General features: G+C 34.7%; 1 protein-coding gene across 1 annotated transcript in view; it reads right to left on the reverse strand.

Annotated features, from left to right (window-relative positions):
* The window catches only part of CSMD3 (CUB and Sushi multiple domains 3), a 693764-nt gene that overhangs the window by 126958 nt on the left and 543981 nt on the right, over nucleotides 1–22825 (reverse strand). The window contains exons 33-36 of the mRNA XM_026101199.2: nucleotides 7064–7177; nucleotides 6321–6416; nucleotides 5209–5412; nucleotides 2298–2422 (exon numbers count right to left, since the gene is read on the reverse strand). Of these exons, the coding sequence (XP_025956984.2) occupies nucleotides 2298–2422; nucleotides 5209–5412; nucleotides 6321–6416; nucleotides 7064–7177 (539 nt within the window). The remainder of the gene's footprint in view (nucleotides 1–2297; nucleotides 2423–5208; nucleotides 5413–6320; nucleotides 6417–7063; nucleotides 7178–22825) is intronic.

Consider the following 22825-nt stretch of genomic DNA (forward strand, 5'->3'; position numbering starts at 1 on the left):
GGTACTCATGCACATTGATAGTTGCTACACCTAAACAGCATCCTATATTTTTCATTGAGGAATATGCATAGGTGATATATTACTTTTGTCTCCTTTAAAACCAAGAAAAGTATCTGTTACTTTGAGGGAATAAATATTAATCAGGTAAAATATCCAGATATTTTACGCATTTGTGTATATTGATGTACATATAACATTAGCTACCAAAGTATCCTGAATATCCACATTTGCATTCTGAGGTTGGATAAAATCAAGTACTCAAACGCTGCCTCAAGAAGCTCGTTGGGACAGTAAGATACATTTTCATGTATGCATATTCAGGTTTGTTCTTTCTTGTTAATTGAAAAAAAACAAAACCAAAACAATTGTGATGTCATTTCTGACATTATAAATATATATAAAGCTAAGCTCAGTTCTCAAAATGGCTTGTAAAATGGTATGACAACTTCCTTTTTATATTATGTCTTACTGATCCTATATCAGGTGTGCTCAGTTCACTGTATCAAGGATTTTTACCTTTCTCAGAGCTATCCCTGAAAATCAGACAGGATTCAGAGGACCAAGCGTGATAGTCCTGACTGTCCTGCTTCATCAACTACATTCAGGTTCTGCAGATCTAATTACACCCATAGGCATGCCCGTGAAACTGCCTTGTTGTTGTTACATTTGTACAAGTATAAATGACTAAGTGATCAATAACAGAAAGAAAGGATATTTTACACTAGCTCTCTTAGCTGGAAAGCTCTGGAGAACTAGAAAGAATTAAAAACAGTAAATACATTGTTTTGTTATGACTCTGGACCAAAACATTGTCATGCATATTAGACACCTAAATTGAAACCAAAGTTAGCAGTTTAGTCACCTAATGCACTCAGTAATAAGAGATAAACATTTCCAAAATGCAAATGTGGGTGCTTAAGTCAGGACATCAATGTCTAACTTAGATGCTCTGAACTATCCTCCTAGTGTTTAACTTTCCTTGTTTAACTTAAATTACTGATTGTATGGAAAATGTAGGGAACTCAGGATCCTAACTTAATCAACTGTTTAGATTGAGTAGTGTTCCCCTGAATCAATCTCAAAACTTATTTACCTTATTAAATACTGTTCTTAATGGATATTAATGGTTCTGAAAACTGAACTCATAATCTTTTAAACCTTATCACGTATGGACTTAGGGCAGATTTGTGGTGATTTCTTTGTTCTTCTATGAAGTTTTTATGTTTTTGTTAAATATTTGTAGTTATTTAAAGCAAAAGATATGTATTTTCCAAGATGATTATATAGCAGCCAACCAGTAAATCATACTGTTTTTGAAACCTTTCTTGACCCTGTAAAATACCTTAAAGTCTCTATGATGTAACTATTAAAAAGACAGCTTTAATAAACTGTCCACAGTGGTTTCTTTTTTTTTTCTCAAGACAGTTAAATCTAAATTAGAAATAATCTCTTCAGTTTTAAATGGACTTTAACTTAACAGTAGGCAATGAGACCTTTTGGTATTAAATATCTACTTATTGAAAAATTAGCTCTTTATTTTCTCAGTTTCTATAGTAGTTATATTATGAACCAAGGGAGATTTAGGAAACTATTTACCAATGCTTCTTGCTAAATGTTTTGCCAGGAATTTCATCAGATGATGTTTAGAAATCCTAATTTGCTAAACACAACTTTCCAGTAATCACGCTTCTGTTAGTTTCTTTAGTGAATTCTAAAAAGTAAAGAGATGTACATGCCTCAGCTACATGGATATTTTTCCACTATATGTTCCATGGAAGTCTTAATCTATATTTTAGTAAATTAGAATTCTGTCAATAAGTTAAAGGACCGATTCACATGTCATGTTGAAACATACTGGAACATCTTTATATCATGTCAAACATTTATAACTGTACAGTAAATAACAGGGTTTATAGGAAAACATGTATAACCTGCCTATGAAATCAACCCACTTAACTTCACTCTGTTGAAAGGAAATGTATGCATTTTGGGGGAAGGAATAAACACAGAAATTCCCCTCTGTTCTCTCTAGCTTACAATGAATTTTTGACCTTAGACACATTTTAAATTATCAGTGTTTTTCTTCTAAGTAAAAAGGTATAGGCATATCTTTTAAGAATCATGTAAATTCTGCATCTTCTAAAATCTGTGTGAATAAAATAATGTGCAAGAAATTCCCTTGTGACAATCATTAGTGAGACAGTAAAAATGTACGAATAAATGATCTTTTCATGCTCTTCTATTAGGAGAAATAGTTTTGAGCATGATGATGGCAAGCAAATAGCAAGTCTACTTACTTGAATCCCAGCTCCCTCTGGTACTGTGATCTTCCACACACAATTCAGATTGTTGTCATAAGGCTCAGGGTAACCAGGAGACAAAATGGTCCCTTTGCGCTTTGTTAAAATTCCACCACAGGGCACTGAAAGGAAATGTGCAAGGCAAGAAAAGCAGTATGAAGCTTCAGATGTGAGCAAAGTTATTATAAAAGCTTACACAATGTTCAGCATACGGTGGCTGAAAACTTTTGCAAATTTATGCTGCGTTTAGAAATTTATATTTGCCTCAAGAAAATAAAATCTTATATCTCAGAAAACCTTGTTTTAAGTGACCAAAAAAGAATAAAAGAAAATTAAAATTCTGGCAGTTTTCTATCTGACAAAGTCATGTTCACATTCCCCTCATTTATCTGACCTTTAACAAAGTAAAACCCATTCCACTGTGTCCTAGTAATCTGATGAAAATAAAATATTATTGTTAGATGTTAAGAATGAAGTTTGAACAGTTGTGTGTTCTATTAATATAAAAGATAAAAATATGTGTTAAAAAAGAAATATTCTTTCTTAATATTGCTTCTTTGTTGTTGTTTCAATAAATAATGGCACCAGTCTCAAGTCCTTGACTATTCTCTTTGCTTTTGTGAGTTATCCCAGTTCAGACTACGGATCTATCATATTAGCAAAGAAATTGCTAAATGCTTGCATGACTGCACTCATCATATCCATACCCATGGATTAATAGAAGCGTTATGCATGATATAGGACAGAGGCATTCAGTACCATTAACTTTCCCTTCTGAATGTTCAACTTGAATGTATCTTATCTAGATCATTAGATGTTCTAACAGGGACAAAGAAATCTAGATACAGATATTCTGTTGGCATTTAAGAAGCTGAAGGAAAAGATTGATGAGATGTTTTATCAAAACCATTAAAAGCTAATGTATCATTTCTATGCAGCACTACCAAGCTCTAAACTGCTTTAATTAGATACAAATATAAGGATTTAGAAAATAGGTAGAGGAATGCAACTTATCTTAGTAAGGAATACTGTAGCTACATTTTAAATGGCATATAATTGATAGAATCTGTATAGAACTACATGGATAAACTAAAGGTCAGTGTCTCTTAAAGTCTTTAAATAATTACTCATAAAAGCATGAGCAGACAGAATGATTGATGTCCACTATCTATAAGGAAACATTCAAGCATTCACTAGAGTTAAGGCAATTTAGTATGCTCATGTCTAGCACTTCAATTATTAAATTGATTTAGTTCAATGCAATTGTCACTTCATATCTATTTTATGACCTTTATTGGCATAGTGATTTTCAGACATAAGGTGTAATGAATTGTTTTGGCCTGTAACCCATTCTCAGTTCAACTTCCCTAGAGCCAGATAGTTTAATAGATCAACAAAATATTGTAATCAATGACCAAAATATTTCTTTCAACATTTTGTTCAGTTGTTATATCTAAAAAAATAGGTGAATACATTTCACGGGGATAAATGGTACAGTTCTACTGATTAAATTGTAGTAACTGAAAATAAACAGAAGCATAGGTCTGTACTTCGGTTTCCTATTAATATATACATTGTGGTACTATCCTTATGCCTGAATCAATCTAGATAAACACTATTAGTCTATAATATCTGGTTAATTGCATTTTATTAATACTACCCCACTGGTATGTAACCTCTATCTCTACCAAGATTTTAGTATTTTGGAGGAAATATATTTTTATTGAAAACCACCCAGTCTCTATCATGCAGCATCAGCTGATTAGCACAGAAGATTTAAAATCAACCTAATGAAGAACTATTTTCTATTTTCCTTTCCTCTACCCATCTAAAACTCTGTGTATGTATTTCATAATGCTGGGGTCAGCCTCATAGGATGGCCTCCTCTTCCTCTATGTCCAACGGGTTAGGAACATTTTTGTAAAAATTCTATTCTCTGTCCAGAAGAATAAAGTAACTTTATCTCATACATATGTTTATTATTTGGGTCAGGAACTGAGTTCTTCAGATGGCTTCATCCTCATAATGAATTGTTTTTAATGTATTCAATTTGCACAAAATTAATATATAATGCAGTCAGTACTGTAACAGATGTTACAGGTGAAAAAGTTAGATGGTGTTGCAAAAACATCCCTGCAAATGCTAACCAATTTAGATTAATTTATACACAGTTGGATTTTTTTTCCATATTAAAAAACACACACACCAGACTCCATTAAAGCATAATATGTAAATTAAAACATACAATGTTCCATATTTGCCCTTGATGTAAACCTCAGGAAAAATGTACCAATAGAATTTTATCTGTTTACTCTCGGGCTTTTCAGCCCAGTCAGTTAGATTTCCAATTGGTGCAAATCAGTTTATTACTGCCAATGGATGCACGTTAATTGAAGAATTTAATTTTGCAAATTCAATCTTGTACGACTACAACAGGACAAAGTCTATTTTCTGCTCTGGAAAACTACTGCTTTTTCTGACAAACAATCACATATTAGCTTAACTATTTCTAACTCTTTAATACAGTAGCACTCTTCATAATAGCTTGCAATATCTTGTTAAAGATCTGAAAGGTGAGAGCATCTTAGCCTTGCAGGCAGTCGGGGCACAGAGTGTTGTTTCTGAGATTTGATTAAGGGACAGCCAGGGCCTGTCATTGATGTTAATGCAAAAGAAGCTAACGTGTAATTTATAGCAGCAGGGTATGTTCATGAAACTAGTGAAATGTCACAGCAAGGTTAGAATAGAAAGAGGAATAACATGTTAACCTTGAATGGAGAAGAAAGTGAATAAAAGTAAGCAGGAATAAAATACTGTACAGATGACAAAGAGGGAACACATTCAACAAGAGGTAATGGTCTATACTTTAGGCAGTAATTAGTTCTATGAAAAAGCCTTAAGAACTCACCAACACATGTAGGGAGAGAATCATTCCACTGTGCCAATGCATTTGGTACTGTATCACATCTAATTGCTGTTGACCCATGGAGGATATATCCCGGATTGCACTCAAAAAGAACCAATGAACCAACTGCAAATTCATTCCCAATCCTTTTTCCAAATCTTGGTTCAGGCACAGAGCTGCACTGTGTTGCACTTGTTCTTGGAACAGCTGCAAAGATACAAATAATTGTGGATTCCTAATGTAATATTTGGTGGAGGAATACAGATTTTGAAACACAAATATTGAAAATGATTGGAAGTAACATTCCGTTACTTGCTAGTTAAGAACATCTGCATAATCCCTAAATGAATCTTCGGAATACGGACTGTGTACTTTTGATGTCTGGGTTACAATTTAGAGGAGCATAGCATTGATATTCTTGCCAAGATTAAAACCAATGTATAAAATCCACACTGAAACCTTTCTAAAATGGCACCAAAAAGAAGTCATATTATGAAATATTCAGCCAATATCTCTAATACATGGTTTCCAAGTAACATTTCTGTGTCAGATATGTATTTACATTTATTCCTGTGGTTTTCCGAATGTGTACTCTGCCTGTCAGATCAGGATTCAAATTTAATGGAAGAATGAATTACAGTTGCAAGTATTAATGCATAACCATTTCCGTGTCTGATCCATAAAAAGGCAAATAATGTAAATCAAGAGAAGTATCTATAGAAAGTATCTAATAGAAAGCTCACTGATTCACCCACAGGTAATATTATTTACAGTTATTCATATTTAAATAGGAAGATAAGCCAGTTTAGCAGCCAGATGGATCAAACATTCATCAGTCAGATTAACACAGAAACAGCTGTTTTGTAAAACTATCTTCTTAAATTTGGAACCTCTCTCATGCTTCTTAAATATTGATTTAACCTTTAAAATACAGATAAAAGAATGGTGCTAAAATATTTTTAAAACATGTAGAAATAGAGAAACACTATATCATCAACAGGTTACTGCTTTCCTCTGTATTCTCAGTCTGTTCTTCTCTGATAGATTTCTCCATCAATAGCATTGCAATCTGTGAATAAAAGAATTAATTTATACATTTTTCCAGGCTGTCTCACCTTGATAAACAAAATGAAATCCTTTAGCTGTTACTGGTCCAACTGAAGTAAATCTGACCGTGATCTGGTTACCTGAGCTCAATGGAAGGGATTCACCTACTCGAACAAAGCAAATACAAAGCTATCATAACCAGTTTCCAGTAAAGATGCACTCAAAATGCCTATCAACATCTTTGCAACTAGAAAATAACCAAAAATCTGTTCTGCTCAGTAACTTTATGATATACATACAATTTCAATGTCTTATGTTGGCAGTATTACATTATTCTAGAAGAGGGAGACTGAAACTCATCTCAGTTATTAGGAAGGGTTTTTTTCCCCTTATCAAAAATAAAAAAATATATACCATATCTCCTGGAGGCAACATGCACATAATATATGAAATTTAACTTTGCTATAAATATACTTTAATTTCTATTTAAATATATAATACCCATTTTGGATTGTTTACTAGATAAAAAGTCATAACAGCACAAAGTAAGACATCCCAAATACTCACTATAATAATCAAAGAAGAAAAAAATAGGTTCAACTTAGCTTTAATTCTTTCATTATGACAAACTTTTGAGTGATTAGGAGTTTACCTTAAAATCCTGACTTCATATATTTGTCTAAATTTGCATCTAAGAAAAACTGACAATCATTATTTATTTATTTATTTATTTATTTATTTTTATCTACACACTCTGTCTAGGTTTATAAAAAATGAATAGCAATTTAACGAAAATTCTATTAAGGGATACCTGAATGAGATCCTGAGAGAGAGGATAGCAAAGATGACTGCAGAGTTGGGCCATCATATACTTCAACCACATCATGGAGTGATGTCTGGAAAAATACAAACTGGCCAAAAACCACTGATCGAACAGGAAGGAGGAAAAGCAAGTGGCACCAATTGCCAAATAAAAAGAGGGACAGAATGAGAAAGTAAAAACAAAAAAGGAGAGAACAAAATATACATTAATATAGTGTTTTAAAAATAAATTTTTTGAAAATGATAGATATTTATTAGTTGATTTTCCTGATCAGTTAATTCAAGTAACTGTCGCGGTATATAAAGTTATTTTTCACACCATAAGATCAGTATATGGATAAAAGTGTAGCTGTATATGTAGAAAACAAGCAATGAATGTACACAAATCATACATTTACTCATATACAGATTTTAATAATGAGAAGAAAAAAACATTTTATGCTGCTGAATATATTTTCAAATACTCTGCTTTTCCCCCGTTAAATTCTCAGCAAAAAAGCTGCCTTTAGAGTTGTAGACATATTTTTATATATCCTTTTTTACTCCATCATTTTGTTGATAAGCGTCTGTAAGTTTCACTTACCTTGGAGTGTTTTATTTTCCTTGAGAAGGTTAACATTCATTGCATCTCTCACTTTTGCGATGTATGATGAACTAATTGAAAACAACAAACACTCTGGGGAATTCATATCATATTCTGAATCACAAAAAAGGTGTCTGCTTTTTAAAATCATGCTAGTTGAACAATTCAATTAAGGATGCTATTTTTCCAGTTACTATCACTTTCAATATAGGTAAACAATTAAAAAGAAAAGGAAAGGAATTGCTGTGTTAATTATGACCCTAGTGCCTAGAAAATATTTATATCCTAATACTATCACCATTACTAACAATGGTTGGGAAAACGGCCTTAGGAAAAAGAGGTAAAAAGGTGGAAATAGTTTTATGTATTTGTTGGTACTGGAATAGCTGTAAAGGGAAACAGAACCAGTCCTGGTTCATGACTCAAGTGAGACATTTAGGGATAAACAGTCCAGAGCCTTGTTGCTGGAGACAGATTATATTTGTTTCCCATCTGTTCTATACTATCCTTACCTGGCATGCAGTTATAAAGGATGAAGCTAGGAATTTACAATTCTTCCCATTTATACATTTTAATAAGCCTTTAAAATCAGTACATAAAAAATTTGAAGCCTTCAAGTTGTTGATTTTTTCCATTTTTAGACTGATTGATTTAAAAAAAAGGCAGTTTCACCTTGCCAGTGCAGGATCTTATCATATCCTCTTTTCAAGAAGAAAAAGAAATCCATTTTTGAATGGAAAACTTTTTCAGAAGTGAAGGACTGAGTGTTATATATATAGCATATTCAAACAAAAAGTAATTTAGAAAGTGTCAATGAAACACTTTCAATTTTTTTGTCAAATCTTGGGAGGAAGCATAAGTGAGATGTCAAATTATCTCCTTTATTTTTCCTCCAATTTATAATTACCTTTAGTGTCTCTAGAAGATTTAATATAGATTTTTTTTACTAGTTCTGCTTATTTTTAAAAGAATATTTCACTGCATCCAGCTCCTATTTTTTGGTGTTGCTAAAGATACTAACAAAGTTAATCAGCCTAATTGCTTCTGCCATGTAGCCCATTTACATTTGCACATTTTGTGGATCTTAGTTTCAGAGTCAATGAAGAAGTTTCTTTTGTCATTAAGCCAAGAACAAAGTTCTTCTGGACTTTCACTGCCCTTTCCCATTTCAAGGCAAGTTATGAACCATGCACAGAAATACCATGCAAGTTCTGAGGCATAACTACTAACAAACACACCTAACTGATCAAGATCTGTATCATGGGAAATTGTAAAAAATATCATTTATAAGCTGTATTGGTGTTTTAATGGGCTATTATAAAATATTTACAGAGCAATTATACCACACAGTGAACTAAGTTCAAAGGTCTGTTTCTACACTTCATAAGTATTTCAAGATCCTTGCTCCCTCCAGCTTTGCCTTAAGCACTTTCTTGTCTAAGAGTGCAACACTGAAGAAAAATGAACATAAAATTTGGTTATTAGAGCAAACAGAAAACTCCACGTGTCATTTGTGGCAACTGTTTTGTTTTTTTTTCTTTTTTTCCCCACTGTCATTTGTGCATTTCTTAATAAAACACAGCTAAAATATGAGCAGGTAACCAAAAGTTAGTATCAGCTTGCAATTAAATACATTACGGAGAGATTTATGGTGACTAGTACAGCTGAGACCATCAACTCAGAATGCTGAGACTGCAGCTGCATGATCTCTTCAAGCCAACCGAGCTGTCTCTTCAAGTCAGGCAGCAGTAAGATGCAGCCAGTAGTGAAGAAAACAGATCCCCTTTCTTCCTCTTTCTGTGCTAGGCTATTTATTTCTGATTAAATCAACTGTGCTGTATTGTGATACATCAGTGACTGGTATCTGACCAGCTGAGACTATATAATAAGAAGGGAGATTTCAATTATTAAAAAAAAGAGCAGTTCATGGTTCCTGGGTGTTTTCTGGGACTTCTTGTTATCTTTAATATGATTCTGCCTTCCAAAAAACTACTACTCTTCTTATTAAGCACAGGTAGTCTTTACCTCTCATCTATTTAAAACAATTTTTTTTGCAGATCATCACCCATCAGCATCAAGCGAATATTAAGTCACAGAATCACAGAATGGTTGAGGTTGGAAGGGTCCTCCGGAGTTGATCTAGTCCAACCCCGTGCTCAAGCAGGATCACCTAGAGCACGTTGCCCAGGACTGTCTCTAGTCAGATTTTGAATATCTCCAAGGATGGAGAGTCCACAGTCTCTCTAGGCAACCTGTTCCAGTGTCTGGCCACCCTCACAGTAAAAAAAGACACCTCTTATGTTTAAGTGGCATTTCCTGTATTTCAGCTTGTGCCCATTGCCTCTTGTCCTTTCACTGGGCACCACCAAGAAGAGTCTGCCTCTGTCCTTGATATGCTCCTTCCCTCCCCACCATCAGGTATTTATACACATTGATAAGATGCCCCTGAACCTTCTCTTCTCCAGCCTGAACAGGTAGGTATCACCTGCAAACTTACAGAGGCTGCACTCTGTCCTATCATTTAGGCCACTAATGAAGATATTAAACAGTATTGGCCAGAGTATCAATACCTGGAGCACACCACTGGGGACTGGCCTCCGGCTAGACTTCATGCCACTGATCACAACCCTGTGAGCATGGCAGCTCAGCCAGTTTTCTGTTCACTTCCCCATCTATTTAACTACTTGGTATGTTTGTCAACTAGTCAGTATCAGTTTGTCAATGAGGATGTTATTGGACACAGGCTCAAAAGCCTTGCCAAAGTCAAAATAAACAACATCCACAGCTCTCTTGTCATCCACTGAATTAGCCATTTTGTCGTAGAAGGCTACCAGGTGATCAAGCATGAATTATGAAAATGACCCTTCATAAATCCATGCTGACTACTCCCAGTCATCATCTTGGCCTTAATAAGTTTGGAAAAGGTGACTAGGATTATTTGCTCCATCATCTTCCCAAGGTTTGAGGTGAGGTTGCCTGGCCTATAGTTCCCTGCCTTCTCCTTCTTGCCTTTCTTGAAGATAGGTGCGATATTTGTTTTCTTTTAGTCCTCAGAAACCTCCCCCAATCATCACAGCCTTTCCAAGGTACTGAAGAGTGGCCTTGCCAGTGGCCTGCTGGTATAACTGTAGAAGCCTTTCTTGTTGCCCTTCACAACCCTCGATAGATTCAACAACTGCTGTGCTTTGGCTTTCCTAACTCCATGCCCACATGCTCAGACAGTATCTCTATATTCCTGCCAGGTCACCTTCCACCTCTGGTATGCTTCCTTTGGTGGCTGAGTTTTGTCAGGAGCTCCTTTTTCATCCAAGCAGGCCTCCTGACACCTTTGCTTAATTTCTTTTCCTTTGGGACAACCTTTCTTGAGCTTAGGAGAGGTGATCCTTGAAATTCAACTGCAGTAGTGAAGAAAACAGATCCCCTTTCCTCCTCTTTCTGTGCTAGGCTACTTATTTCTGATTAAATCAACTGTGATGTACTGTGATACATCAGTGACTGGTATCTGACCAGCTGAGACTATATAATAAGAAGGGAGATTTCAATTATTAAAAAAAAGAGCAGTTCATGGTTCCTGGGTGTTTTCTGGGACTTCTTGTTATCTTTAATATGATTCTGCCTTCCAAAAAACTACTACTCTTCTTATTAAGCACAGTTAGTCTTTACCTCTCATCTATTTAAAACAATTTTTTTTGCAGATCATCACCCATCAGCATCAAGCGAATATTAAGTTACTGCAAGTTTTTCAGGTGGCAGCACATTTTACTTCTTCCTCTCTAGAAGACTGAATTATCACATTAATAAATACATCCTGAACAGCCCCTAGCAATCGATATGTAAGCTTTGCCTCCAGCTCCTCCTAATGCCTGAGCAGACACCAGTCTACTTGAAGCAAAACAAGGTAATGGACCTTCATAATGCAGAAGTTCCTTAACAGAACGTGTGGCTAGCTGAAAAACCCAACAGCTAGCTCTACTCCGACCAGGAAGGGAGTGACCTTTGCTTAATTATACATTTGGGGAACTGGGGGCAGGGGGAGAAGCAGACAGCAGAGCAGAGTGGGTCACTATTGCCTAGCACATTTGGCATGTATTTGTTCTTATTTTATTGTATTTGAAAACACTTTTCTTAAAACAAAACAAACCAGACATACACTTGAAGGCAATACCAAAAATATCTGCTTCAAAATTAACTAGAGATTGTTCTACAAATGTAAGTATCCAGTATAATCTGCACTGGGAAAGTCATTGGAACATGATTACTCAGTACAAAGAAAGATCAAATAACTTTCATTGAAGAATTTGGAGTGTAAGGTAATTTTCTTATGATGGATAGCTAAATATTCTCTAAAGAATAAGACTCATTCTTATCCATTTGCTATCTCCTCTCAGCTACCATGGAAGACTGAAAGTCACCTGTTCAAACCTGATGTGTAAAATTGAGCCATAAATTATTCCTGAATTTATTTTCATTTTGGTCTTCACTGATTTGTGGCAATGCTATTTAAAAATAAATTATTTTTCTATATATTTTGTGGCTTAACATTTGGCTGAGATATTTAGGTGTCTTTTCGCTCTCAAGATTAACAATGCTAGACGAGCCACGGAAGCTTCTTACCTGGAATTTTCATAGTAGTTATGACATTAGCTTACCTATTGCCTCAAAAATAGTAAATGACATTTTAATGTTTTTTTAATGCATTTTCGTTTGCGTGGTTTTTTTCTTTTGCTGTCCAAATTCCAGACAAACTGAAATATCAATACTGGTATGAATTCAGGAAACTGAGGAAATATATTAATTCAAAATACATAAGCACAAAAAAAATCCTTTTTAACCATAATCCAGACAAGAGTGGGACAGGAGAACTTTTCATGATGCTAAATGTCTAGATGCTTATATGGCTTTCATCACTGTAACATCTGGCTGCTTTTAATGAGTTTGGAGAGCATCTAACAAGAGATGGAATTGGCACAAAATAGTTGACTGGCTGAAAACTTCAACGAAGTAATTTTAGTTACCATTTTAAAGTGACAGATTAACACTTATAAGGCTTACTTCTGTCTTTTAATTGGCCTGTTTCGAAAATCAGAAAAAATAATGGTGTAATTTAAGTAACATTAATGAACAATATTTTCGGTCTGATCCTATCACAAAGCCTGCTCTCCCAGACCCCCTCAGACCCAGAACTGTCTCCCATGGGATTCTTCCAAGCATCTGACTCAAAAGTCAAGCCTTGGCAGATTGCATATAATTGCCATTAACACTGCACTGCTGATGATATATATTCCTGAGTACAATATATGCTTTTTGCCAGCTACCAGAGCTAAAGAGACACTCCTAAGGATGTCAGTGGAACAAACTGAGCTACCTTTCCTCACCCCAGTTTTCCCACTGACATCAGTGGGATATTTTGTGTGGCTTATTGTTTATCAGACTCACAAAGCTCTAATAGAAAGTCAAGTCAATTGCAAATGTAACTCATTTGACTTTAAGGTACTACCAAAGGGACAAACGTGGTATTAAGGCTTGTTACCACATATAATGAAGTATGCATTTCATGTAAGTCCTCCTGATTAAGTTCAGATGTTTGCTTCAGGATAGAGTCAACACATGTTTGAGAGGTCCTACTAACTCTGTCACTAACAAAGGAAAAGGAGAATCAACCCTGTTAACTTTAATAGGTCCCAAATTACCTCTACAGTTCTTAATATACATACACATCTCCAACTGGGAGCTATTTCAGAAGAGGAGGAAAAAATCCATGTTAGTCCATGAAAGATCTACATGGGCTATACCATGGTTGTTATTTTCTATAGTAACATCAATTTTTTTCTTGCACCAAGAAAGTTTTGAGTAGCTGAAAGACAGGTAAACAGTGAGAGCCATCCATTTGTTATGAATGATAATTTAAAGTTGTGCTTTAGCATATTGTTTTCCATAAAACTTTTCTACTATGTTTAAAAAAAAAAAAAAGGTAGCAGGAAGATTCATCAGGTTTCTTCTGTCTGTGAATGAAAATTTAAGATGTTCAAATGTATGGCAGTTGTAGTGTACACACAAGTCTTATTACAGAGCTAGAGGAATTCCTCAGAATTTCAAGTTAATTTGTAGATGCTAGCAGACCTTCTTCATGGGAAAAAAAAAAAAAAAAAAAAGCTATACGTTCCAATGAAATCAGACTATGGGATTTACATCATTCGTGTTTTTCAACCATGAGGATTTGTTTTTCCTTTAGCAACTATGTCTACTGTACTAAATTTATTGTACCAAGCTCAAGTTGCAACTACTATTCTCAATTCATGTTTAGTTAACTAACATCAGAGAAGTGCTCACTGAAAGTGTAAAAAATTACATATTCTCCCTCACGGTTAATAAAACAGGTTGACAATTGGTTGCAATGATTGGTATTAAATGGACAGAGGCTTATGCCTTTCACCTCTTCTTTGTTGAATAAGTTGCTGCAGAAAGGGAAGGGCAGATGATTATATCCCTTCTTCATGGTCTTTATTTTATAAAGAATAACTGCTTTTCCATTTTATGCTTAAAGAATATTTTTGACTTCAAGTCCAGCTATATTACTCAAAACACATGACACTGTGCTTGGGGAAAGAAACAACGGACTGAGCGGAGTCTCACTAGGAACTGTCCAATTGGAAATGTTTAGCACACTGGTGTCTGCAGCCCTGCTCCTCTGCAGAGCACCGCCTTTGTGCATGCTCTCAGAAGGGTTAGGCATCACTCTACCTAGGTGCTGGGTCCCAGCAAGGCTTAGGCAGTAGCTAGGCAAAAACGGTTCTTTGCTACTTCAGCTCAAGGTTGTCATTTTGGACATTTGCACCTAAAACTCTCATCTGTTATGTGTGAACCTGATGTTCAAGATTTTGGTCTCAAGCAAAGCAGGAACTTGAATCTGAGTGTCCATGCCGAAACAGAGTGACATGATGCTAAGTTAGTGGCTATTTTACAGCAGGACAAGCTTTCCCATAGTTTCAGACAGAATTTTCATCCTCAGACTAAGTAATCTTTCCATAAGAGAGTTTTGCTGACAACAGCATATTTCTATGGAAAAATATGGCTTCAGTGAATCAGTGTTTCATGTTTAAAAAAAAAATCTGATTCTTCATCAGCTCTACTGATGACATGCTCTGCTTTCCTTGTGATTTAGCTATGATGGTTTTCTTATCAAAGCTTTTAATGGAATTATAGGACCATATTTATGCATTTTATGTGCAAAAGTGGAAAGCAGCAGTATTGAGGATCTACAAACTTCATTTAAAAGACAGAGAAAGATAAACCTCTCACTAGAGAAATGGTCTCCAAGGTGATTAAAGGCAACAGGTACACAGTAAGAAACAACAAATGCAAACTTCTCAAGCATCTTAACTCTCACGCACTGCACTGAGTGGTGGATCATGACCAGTCAGCTAAATGATAAATGGGACTGGAGAAACACCATGCTCTAAATGAGCAGGATTCAGGCATAACTATGAGAAGCAGAAAGTAGGAAACTGTTGTGTGAGATTCTCTGTCAATGAGAAAGACTCAGCAAGGCTCCCAAGTTGATTAGGTGGGGATCATCAATCAGATGGTCACCAGCTAGAAGAAACTCTGGTGCCCATTCTTGTAACTAAGGAAGGAATTGTCCACAGAAATCTTTGCTCCTACTGGATGAAACCACTGCAGTAAAATCTCACTACATTAACAAGAGGAAAATCACTCTAATTTTAATTTGCAGGATTTTCAGAAAATCTATTTTTCTAAGGAGAAGAGGGGAGGAAAGTGATTTCCTTTTTTTGGTGAAAAACAGAAGATACTGTAATTTTTCAGTTTTTCTACAATTTTCTTTGAATGTCACCTTTAGCTTAGAACCAGCATTGATAGAAAATAAAATACATGAGTGAACAGGAGAACATCTGCCTCTATAAGGGTTTAAAAATGAAGCTCCGTTATTTATTCACATAAGGTAGCTTAACATTCATATACTGCAAATTAAGAGTTTTATATAAAATAGATTAAGCATAGAAAGTAGAATAATGAATTCACAGATTTTAAAGGTAGAAAGGACTATCTGTCCTATCCCGTCTAAACTTAAGGTGAAAGGGAAAAAGGATTTTACTACTTTACTAAAAAAGTCAGAGGCTGCTTACTGTTACAGTTTGAATCTGCCTCCTCCTGCTGGAATGTAACTTGCCTTTGTGAGTAATCCCTCTAATTTTAGTATTTAGCTTTATAACTAGCAACAGGTAAGAAAAATGTATGATGTTTGCCTTTGTATTTAAGATCAATTATGAATACATGCATTGATGCAATGTTTTTAAACTAAATTTTGCTCATGTAGACATCAAACAAATAATCTGATGTTCACCCCCTTCTGCACAAGCAAAACATACAGTAAAACTGCAAGATAACTTGATTGGGCTCAGAAGAGATTCAGTAAACACTGAAAAGGTTTTTGAAGGGAACAACTAAAAAGTCACATAATTAAGTGGTGATCTTGTGCAATTCACCTACATAGACACACTGCTTTCAGTAAGGGAATTTAAGCATGACCAGCTCACGTAAGTAAATTGGCAGATTTGATCTTTTACTGTGCAGAGGAATACTCAGTTTGACATAACAATAGCTGAATATATCTGAGCTAACAAGTCAGTATTATTATTTAGTCTTTAAATTAAAATAGTAGCAAAGGCATCATTTTTTGAACATTTCTCCTCACATTTCCAAACATATGGTTGTCTGCCAGGTACTGTTAATAAATTCACTCTACTCTGTCTGTAGCAGTAATCATTACTGATATGTTAGGCTTCCTACAACGGTTGGCACTTTTTAACATATGCTATAATATAAAAGGAAAAATAGTAATTGTGAAGACAAAGTAGAGTCTCTATTGGTAGTATCCTGTTGGGTAAACATCTATCCATTTCAAAGTAAATAGCAGAATAAAATAGCTCTCTAGTGTTTCTGAACTTGGAATCAGTAAAAAATAATTCTAGCAGTAAACCTCCTGGGTGCACTACAAATGAGATGTCAAAATAAGGCCAATGATGGGTTTATCTTTAAACCACTATAAAAGGTATTGTTACTGACATGATAGAACTGCTTACCCTCCACAGATAAATATTAACAAGAGTTAGTGACTGAGTAACTGAAGCTGAATGAAGTTGCTATAATAATGTTATAAAATTAATCAGATACAACAAAGGGAAAATATCAAATAAGCGAAAACAAAAAGATGATAAAAATGGCAACAGATAAAAAGAACATATATATGTGTATATATATATATTTGTATACCAATATATAATTTATATAGCTATTCAAGCTATATATTGCCCTTAGACAAGTTCCTGTGTGTATGTACCAAATTCAGACACGTATAACTATACACCACGAATCTATGGAAATGCATTTCAATACCATTTTCAATGCCTGGCAGGACTCCCAGGAGGTGGGGAAGGAGGAGAAAGAATAAAGGATTCTATCTCCAAACGAGGGACTGGGAAGGAAAGGCAGAAGGGCTCGGCTTCTTAATGCTCTCAGGTGCTGCTCTCCTCCTCCCAATAAAGGGAAAATATATCTGTTCTTTACTACCTGCCTTATCTCTGGGACACAACAGGCAGGGATGTGCAGATGAGGCTCTGAGCTCTAAGCCATACTCTGCTGCTCTTCCTTTTGCTTCTGTAAAGAATGTGTTCACTGAAAACATGCTGGCCCTGTCCTCAGCATCTCTGCTGTTTTCCTGCATTTCCAGACTAGGTGGGGGAGAAGAGGACAGCAAGTGCTGCATCTTCTCATGTTTGAGAAGAGAAACAGCATTTCTCTGAAGGTACGAAAAGAGAAAGAGAGTGTGTTTAGGAACAGAAGGGGCAGTCAGATGTACTAGAAGCTCAGAATGAGGAAGACACAAGTGAAATTGTAGAGAACAAGACACACATGCTTCCCCACAAACAGACATGCTTCCATATAACATGGGAGGTAAGTGAGAAACAGGCCTCTTCCTGAAGCTGGGACAGGAAACAACTCTCCTAATTAAATTTTTTTTTGCTTTCTCCTAAAATCAACCGAGTTCTAGCCTTACCTAAATTATCATTCTTCTCCAGCCTTCAATCAACAAAGCAAATTTTATTTTAAACACTATGGATGTCTACTATATCATATTATTATAAATACTGTATGTACTAATAAACAATAAACATTAATAATATAAATATTATCATTTAAAATACTATATGAATGCCTATTACATTTTGTTATTATATATTTAGAAAATATATGTGCAATTTTTTCCCCCTACTCCTCATAGTTACATGATTTCTGTAAATCTCCATTCTGAGAGTTTTATTTCCAAGTATGTTCTCATTCCTGTTTTTCCTCTCTTTCACCCTTCACTGTAAGAGTATTGGATATCCAAGAGGCACTAGCAGAAGTCACACAATGTCCTGATGTCCTGATGGCTGGAGAGGCAGCAGAGAGGAACACAGTTTGGTGTTGGCATAATTACCACCCTTTTTCTCTGTGGAGTCAAACCTGTCAAGACTATGTGACTTCAGCTACGAGCCCCAGTGATGAAAAGGGCAGTAGTAAGCGCTAGAGCTACTCTTTCCACCACAGGCAACAGGATGGTTAGTAGATGATGCCATGAAGAGCATAGCTCTGTTCCCTGCAGCTTGGCCAAACATCCATTGGTGTGTCCTTCCCTGTCCCAGCTGAGCAGAAATGAATTATCCCTGGACAAGAATCAGAAAACATTTCAGAGAAATGTTTCTAAGGACAGCTGCACTATACACTGCTTCATTTCACTTCAGTTAAATCTCCAAAAAACATGGTCAAGAGTGATACAGGGTATTTTTTAAGGTCAAACATCTATAGAGTCAACTGAAATAAAAAACTATGCAAATGGTTACAAGAACATAGGGACAATTCTTCAAGAAGAAGAAATACAGGAGTATTACTAGACTTTAGTACCATTTCAAATGGACAGTTAATTGGACTAAGAACAGTATCTGAAGAAAGGAGACACAGAGGTACAGCTATATGAAATACTAAAAAAGTAGTGTAATATATACTATACTATATACTATATACTATATATTAAGATATATATTATGGGATTCATAACCATTTTTAATTTTTGTTCCAATTACATTGTTAATAACTGAGGGTTTTATATGTTTGTAACAAAAATATATTTTACATCATGAATAATTATTTTTACATTGAAACATTATTTTAGAAAAAAATATGGAACAAGCAGTATAATATTTTTGTAGCAAATATTCTACCAAATAGTTTTATATGACAACATGCATGATTTTTTTCACATTGCAAAACAGGAACAAATGATGTAAAAAAATTCACTTTTATCTATTCCTTTTCATCCAAATACATGATTAATTTCAGCAATATTTAAAGTTTTAATTTTAAAAGTCTTATTATCAAAAATAACTCTGGAGTCAATTACTATACTATACTATATAGTACGTAGGGGAACAGAAACTCCATCAATTTTAATAGCTTCCATCTGGCTCAGAATGTTGGATGTGCTACACAATACAGAACCCTGAAGGAAACACCTCACTATCTAGTTTTCTCTATATTGGTACAGTGAAATCCAAGAGTATATTATTTGTTTTAATAGGTAATGCTGGTTTATTTACCCTATGGACAAAAAACACATCTAACCGCAGCAGTGAAAGAGGATATGTTAGTTCCCCTATAACATCGTTGTCAAAGTATTCAACTTTAATGACACTTTGCCATGTTTTCTCTTAAACTCATGTATGTAATTATTTTTGAAAGTGGGAGAATAAGACTTCTCCAAAATTTACTTTAAAATACATGAAATGAATTAATCATTCAAATGGCAATAATTTACAATAGGTTTTCCCTCAATTTATGAGATTCTACAATTAGAATGATCGGTAAGTGTTTAGTAGAAAATGAATCAATATATCAATAAGGCAACAAGCGTTAAACTATGACAAGCCACCAGTGCTACAAGTTCCCAGTGCAGTTGAGTGGTGCCTTACACAACATGTCCTAATCTATGATGATGCCTCCCAGATGCATTGATGATTGTGACTGTAGTCCTAACTCATGAGAATAATGAGAGAATAGTATTTCATGAAATACCTACTTTGCACGTGCTGTGTTTTCTCAGGTTGTTCTACCAAGAGAATAGGCTAAGTTTGACAGCTTAAATGTCTATGAGACCTGATAAATTAGTGTCCCTCATACCAAGTGATCCTGCAAGATCACTAATCAGGTCCTTTTCTAGCATGGGTTTAACTGTCTAAATATATTGGCCAAAATCATATGCAATCATGTTATCAAGAAAAACCCTTTTTCTCATATTCTATTTGAGTTACCTTACACAACATTTCTATGCAAACATTTAGGACACAGATTGGAGAGGTTTTTTTTGTTAGCAAATGATGGATATGCTACCTATAAAGAGAATCTCAATTCACAATTTCCAAAAGGCAGTCAAATAGCTATTTCAGCTATCTCAGCTCTTTTAGAGAATTTTTTTACATGGATAAGCAACTGTTTCAAAGTTAGGAAAAAACAGGAGACATAAATAATCTGTTTTCTTCATGCAGGACCTGTGCAGGAATGTGTGTCAGGAATTGTGATTTTCAAAATATTCTTAAATTATTTAGAAAAGATGTGACTAGCAGTTACAAAACATGTTGCTGGTATTATCAAAAAAGTAAAAGGAAGAAGTAACTGAAAATGCGGTGAATGTAGTGAATGACTTGTGATAAAATATTAGATGTAATTCAGTGCACATAGGTGTAAAACATTGCACATAAGGAAAAGATAATCCTACTTTATATTCACAATGATGGGCTCTCAATTAGCTACTGACAATTTTGGTCTGAGATCTTGAGGTTAAAACAGAAAATTCCAGAGAAAAATGCTCAGATCAGCGCCCAGTAGTGCCAGAAAGGGAATAAAATATTAGTAGTCATTAGGAAAAGAACAGAGGACAACAAACAATCACAATGCAAATATGAAAATCCACAGTGCAGGGGACAGACATTCTGGTATGCCTAGTGCAAAAAATGAATAAAATTAGAAAAGGTGTAGAGAAAGATGAACAAAATTATGTCTCTGTTGCATTGTGAATGGACTTGAATTCTTCATCCTGGAAAAGAGATGATTAAGGGGCAAATACGAGAGGAATCTATAAAATCATGAGGCATATAGAGAAACTGAAGAGAGAATGATTTTCACTATCCTTTCAGGTACAGGAATTGGAGAGTATCAAGTAAAACAAGACAACAAATCGGGGAAGATGTTCCTTCACACAATACACACTTCAGGTGTGGAACTGCTTGCTACAGGATGTCATAAAGGCTAAAAAATAAATGGACTAAAAAAGCAGATACACAAATTAATGGAAGAAGGACTCATCAAGGGCTACTAAAAACAAAGGTAATACCTCTAGATCAAGAACTCCTTTAGACACAAATTAATGGAGACTGAGAAGGTACTTGAAAAAGATCAGTAAGTATTTGTCCTCAGCTTTTACTTTTACCTGGACTTCCACACTTATTGCTGCTAAAAGGATACTGCATTAGGTGGACCCCTGTTTTCTGACATGCTATGATGATGCTTCTTCCACTCCAGGTCTATCCATGGCTTCTGAATTTACAACTCATATGACTGGAAAGTCTTGATTTAAATATCTTAGGTGGTGGGACTCTGGCATGTATTTAGGTGAATTGTTCCATTGTCCAATACTTTTATTGTTTTAAATTTGCTCTGTGTATTCCTAATTTATTTAGGTCTAAATTTCAATCAATATGCATCTGGGTAAGTCTTCAGTCTTCATGATTTAATGTGAATACTCATGTACTTGGATCTCAGCAGTGAACTGCTTACAAAAAGTGATTTCTAATGAAATATAAGCATATATTTTAAAGAAAATTTTACTTTACAAAGGTACCAATTTTCAAAATGCAAATTTACTTCAATTCTTTCATACATGGCATATAATGAGATCTTCTTCAAGCAGAAAGGAGCATGCATTCAACCAAAAAGAACTGCTATAATCAAACATTTTTATATTTCATATTATATAAACTAATCATATATACACATTAAAATCAAATATATTGCAGGTAACAATATATTTTCTACATTTGCAAATATCGTTCCATATTTGACTACACTATTGACAATTTTAATTTTCTCAAATGGTACTAAAAATCCAGAAGTCTTTGATCTTAGTAACTGACAATTTACAAACATTAAAAACAGTGACCTGGTCAAATACATTAAAACACATTATATACAATACATATAATTACACTTGGAACTGTTTTCTCAACCAGAAGGTTGAATCTCCTTCAACCATTTTTGTCTCAGCAAGAAATTAACCTTTACTACTGGATGATCAGCCAATTATATACCTTGTCAGAACTATTAGTTGACAATTTATTTGAACTGTGAAACTTTATAAGGAAATACAAAGCATTCCTAGCTTCATTTTAAATTACCTTTTTCTTTCTATGTATAGGATTTTAAAAAACAAAACAAAACAAAAATCTACCTTAATAAATTGTATTAAATGTTGCCAAATTATAGAAAAGGGTACCAACTGACCATCTCTATGTAATTTCTTGTTCTTGAAATACTGGTTTTCATTAGCCTGCAAACTGTATGTCATATTGTGATGCATCTGGGTAAAAACTCAACACTGTGTTAGCTACAAGAAAACAAACAGAGATCTGGCAGGACATGAAAAGGAATATATGGGATGGTGTAAAACAATTCATGGCTTCCCACCAAGTTTGATTTGTTTTCTTTGTGTAACATATAACATACGGCTTGTATTTCACTGTAGGTTTACACAGTACGTTTTTGTACTTAACTGTTTAAGTAACAATCTGATTAATCTTCATAAGATTTCTTTCAGGGCCCATGTTGTTGTTGTTTTACAGATGGGTAAACAGAGACACAGAGAGGTTAACTGATTACCCAGCTAATATATAAATGCAAATATTTATTCTCCCTCACTATTTTTCAAATATTGTTTTTATATAATGATTTCTGGTTCATCCTGTTCACTGTTGCTCTACATGACAGGAAGAATAGATGACAAGAAGGTAAAACAAGGAAAAAAAAGCGATTAAAATTCTCACACCCCCTAATTAGCCACAG

This window comes from Dromaius novaehollandiae, chromosome 2 (genome assembly GCF_036370855.1).
Source record: "Dromaius novaehollandiae isolate bDroNov1 chromosome 2, bDroNov1.hap1, whole genome shotgun sequence".
Classification (NCBI taxonomy): domain Eukaryota; kingdom Metazoa; phylum Chordata; class Aves; order Casuariiformes; family Dromaiidae; genus Dromaius; species Dromaius novaehollandiae.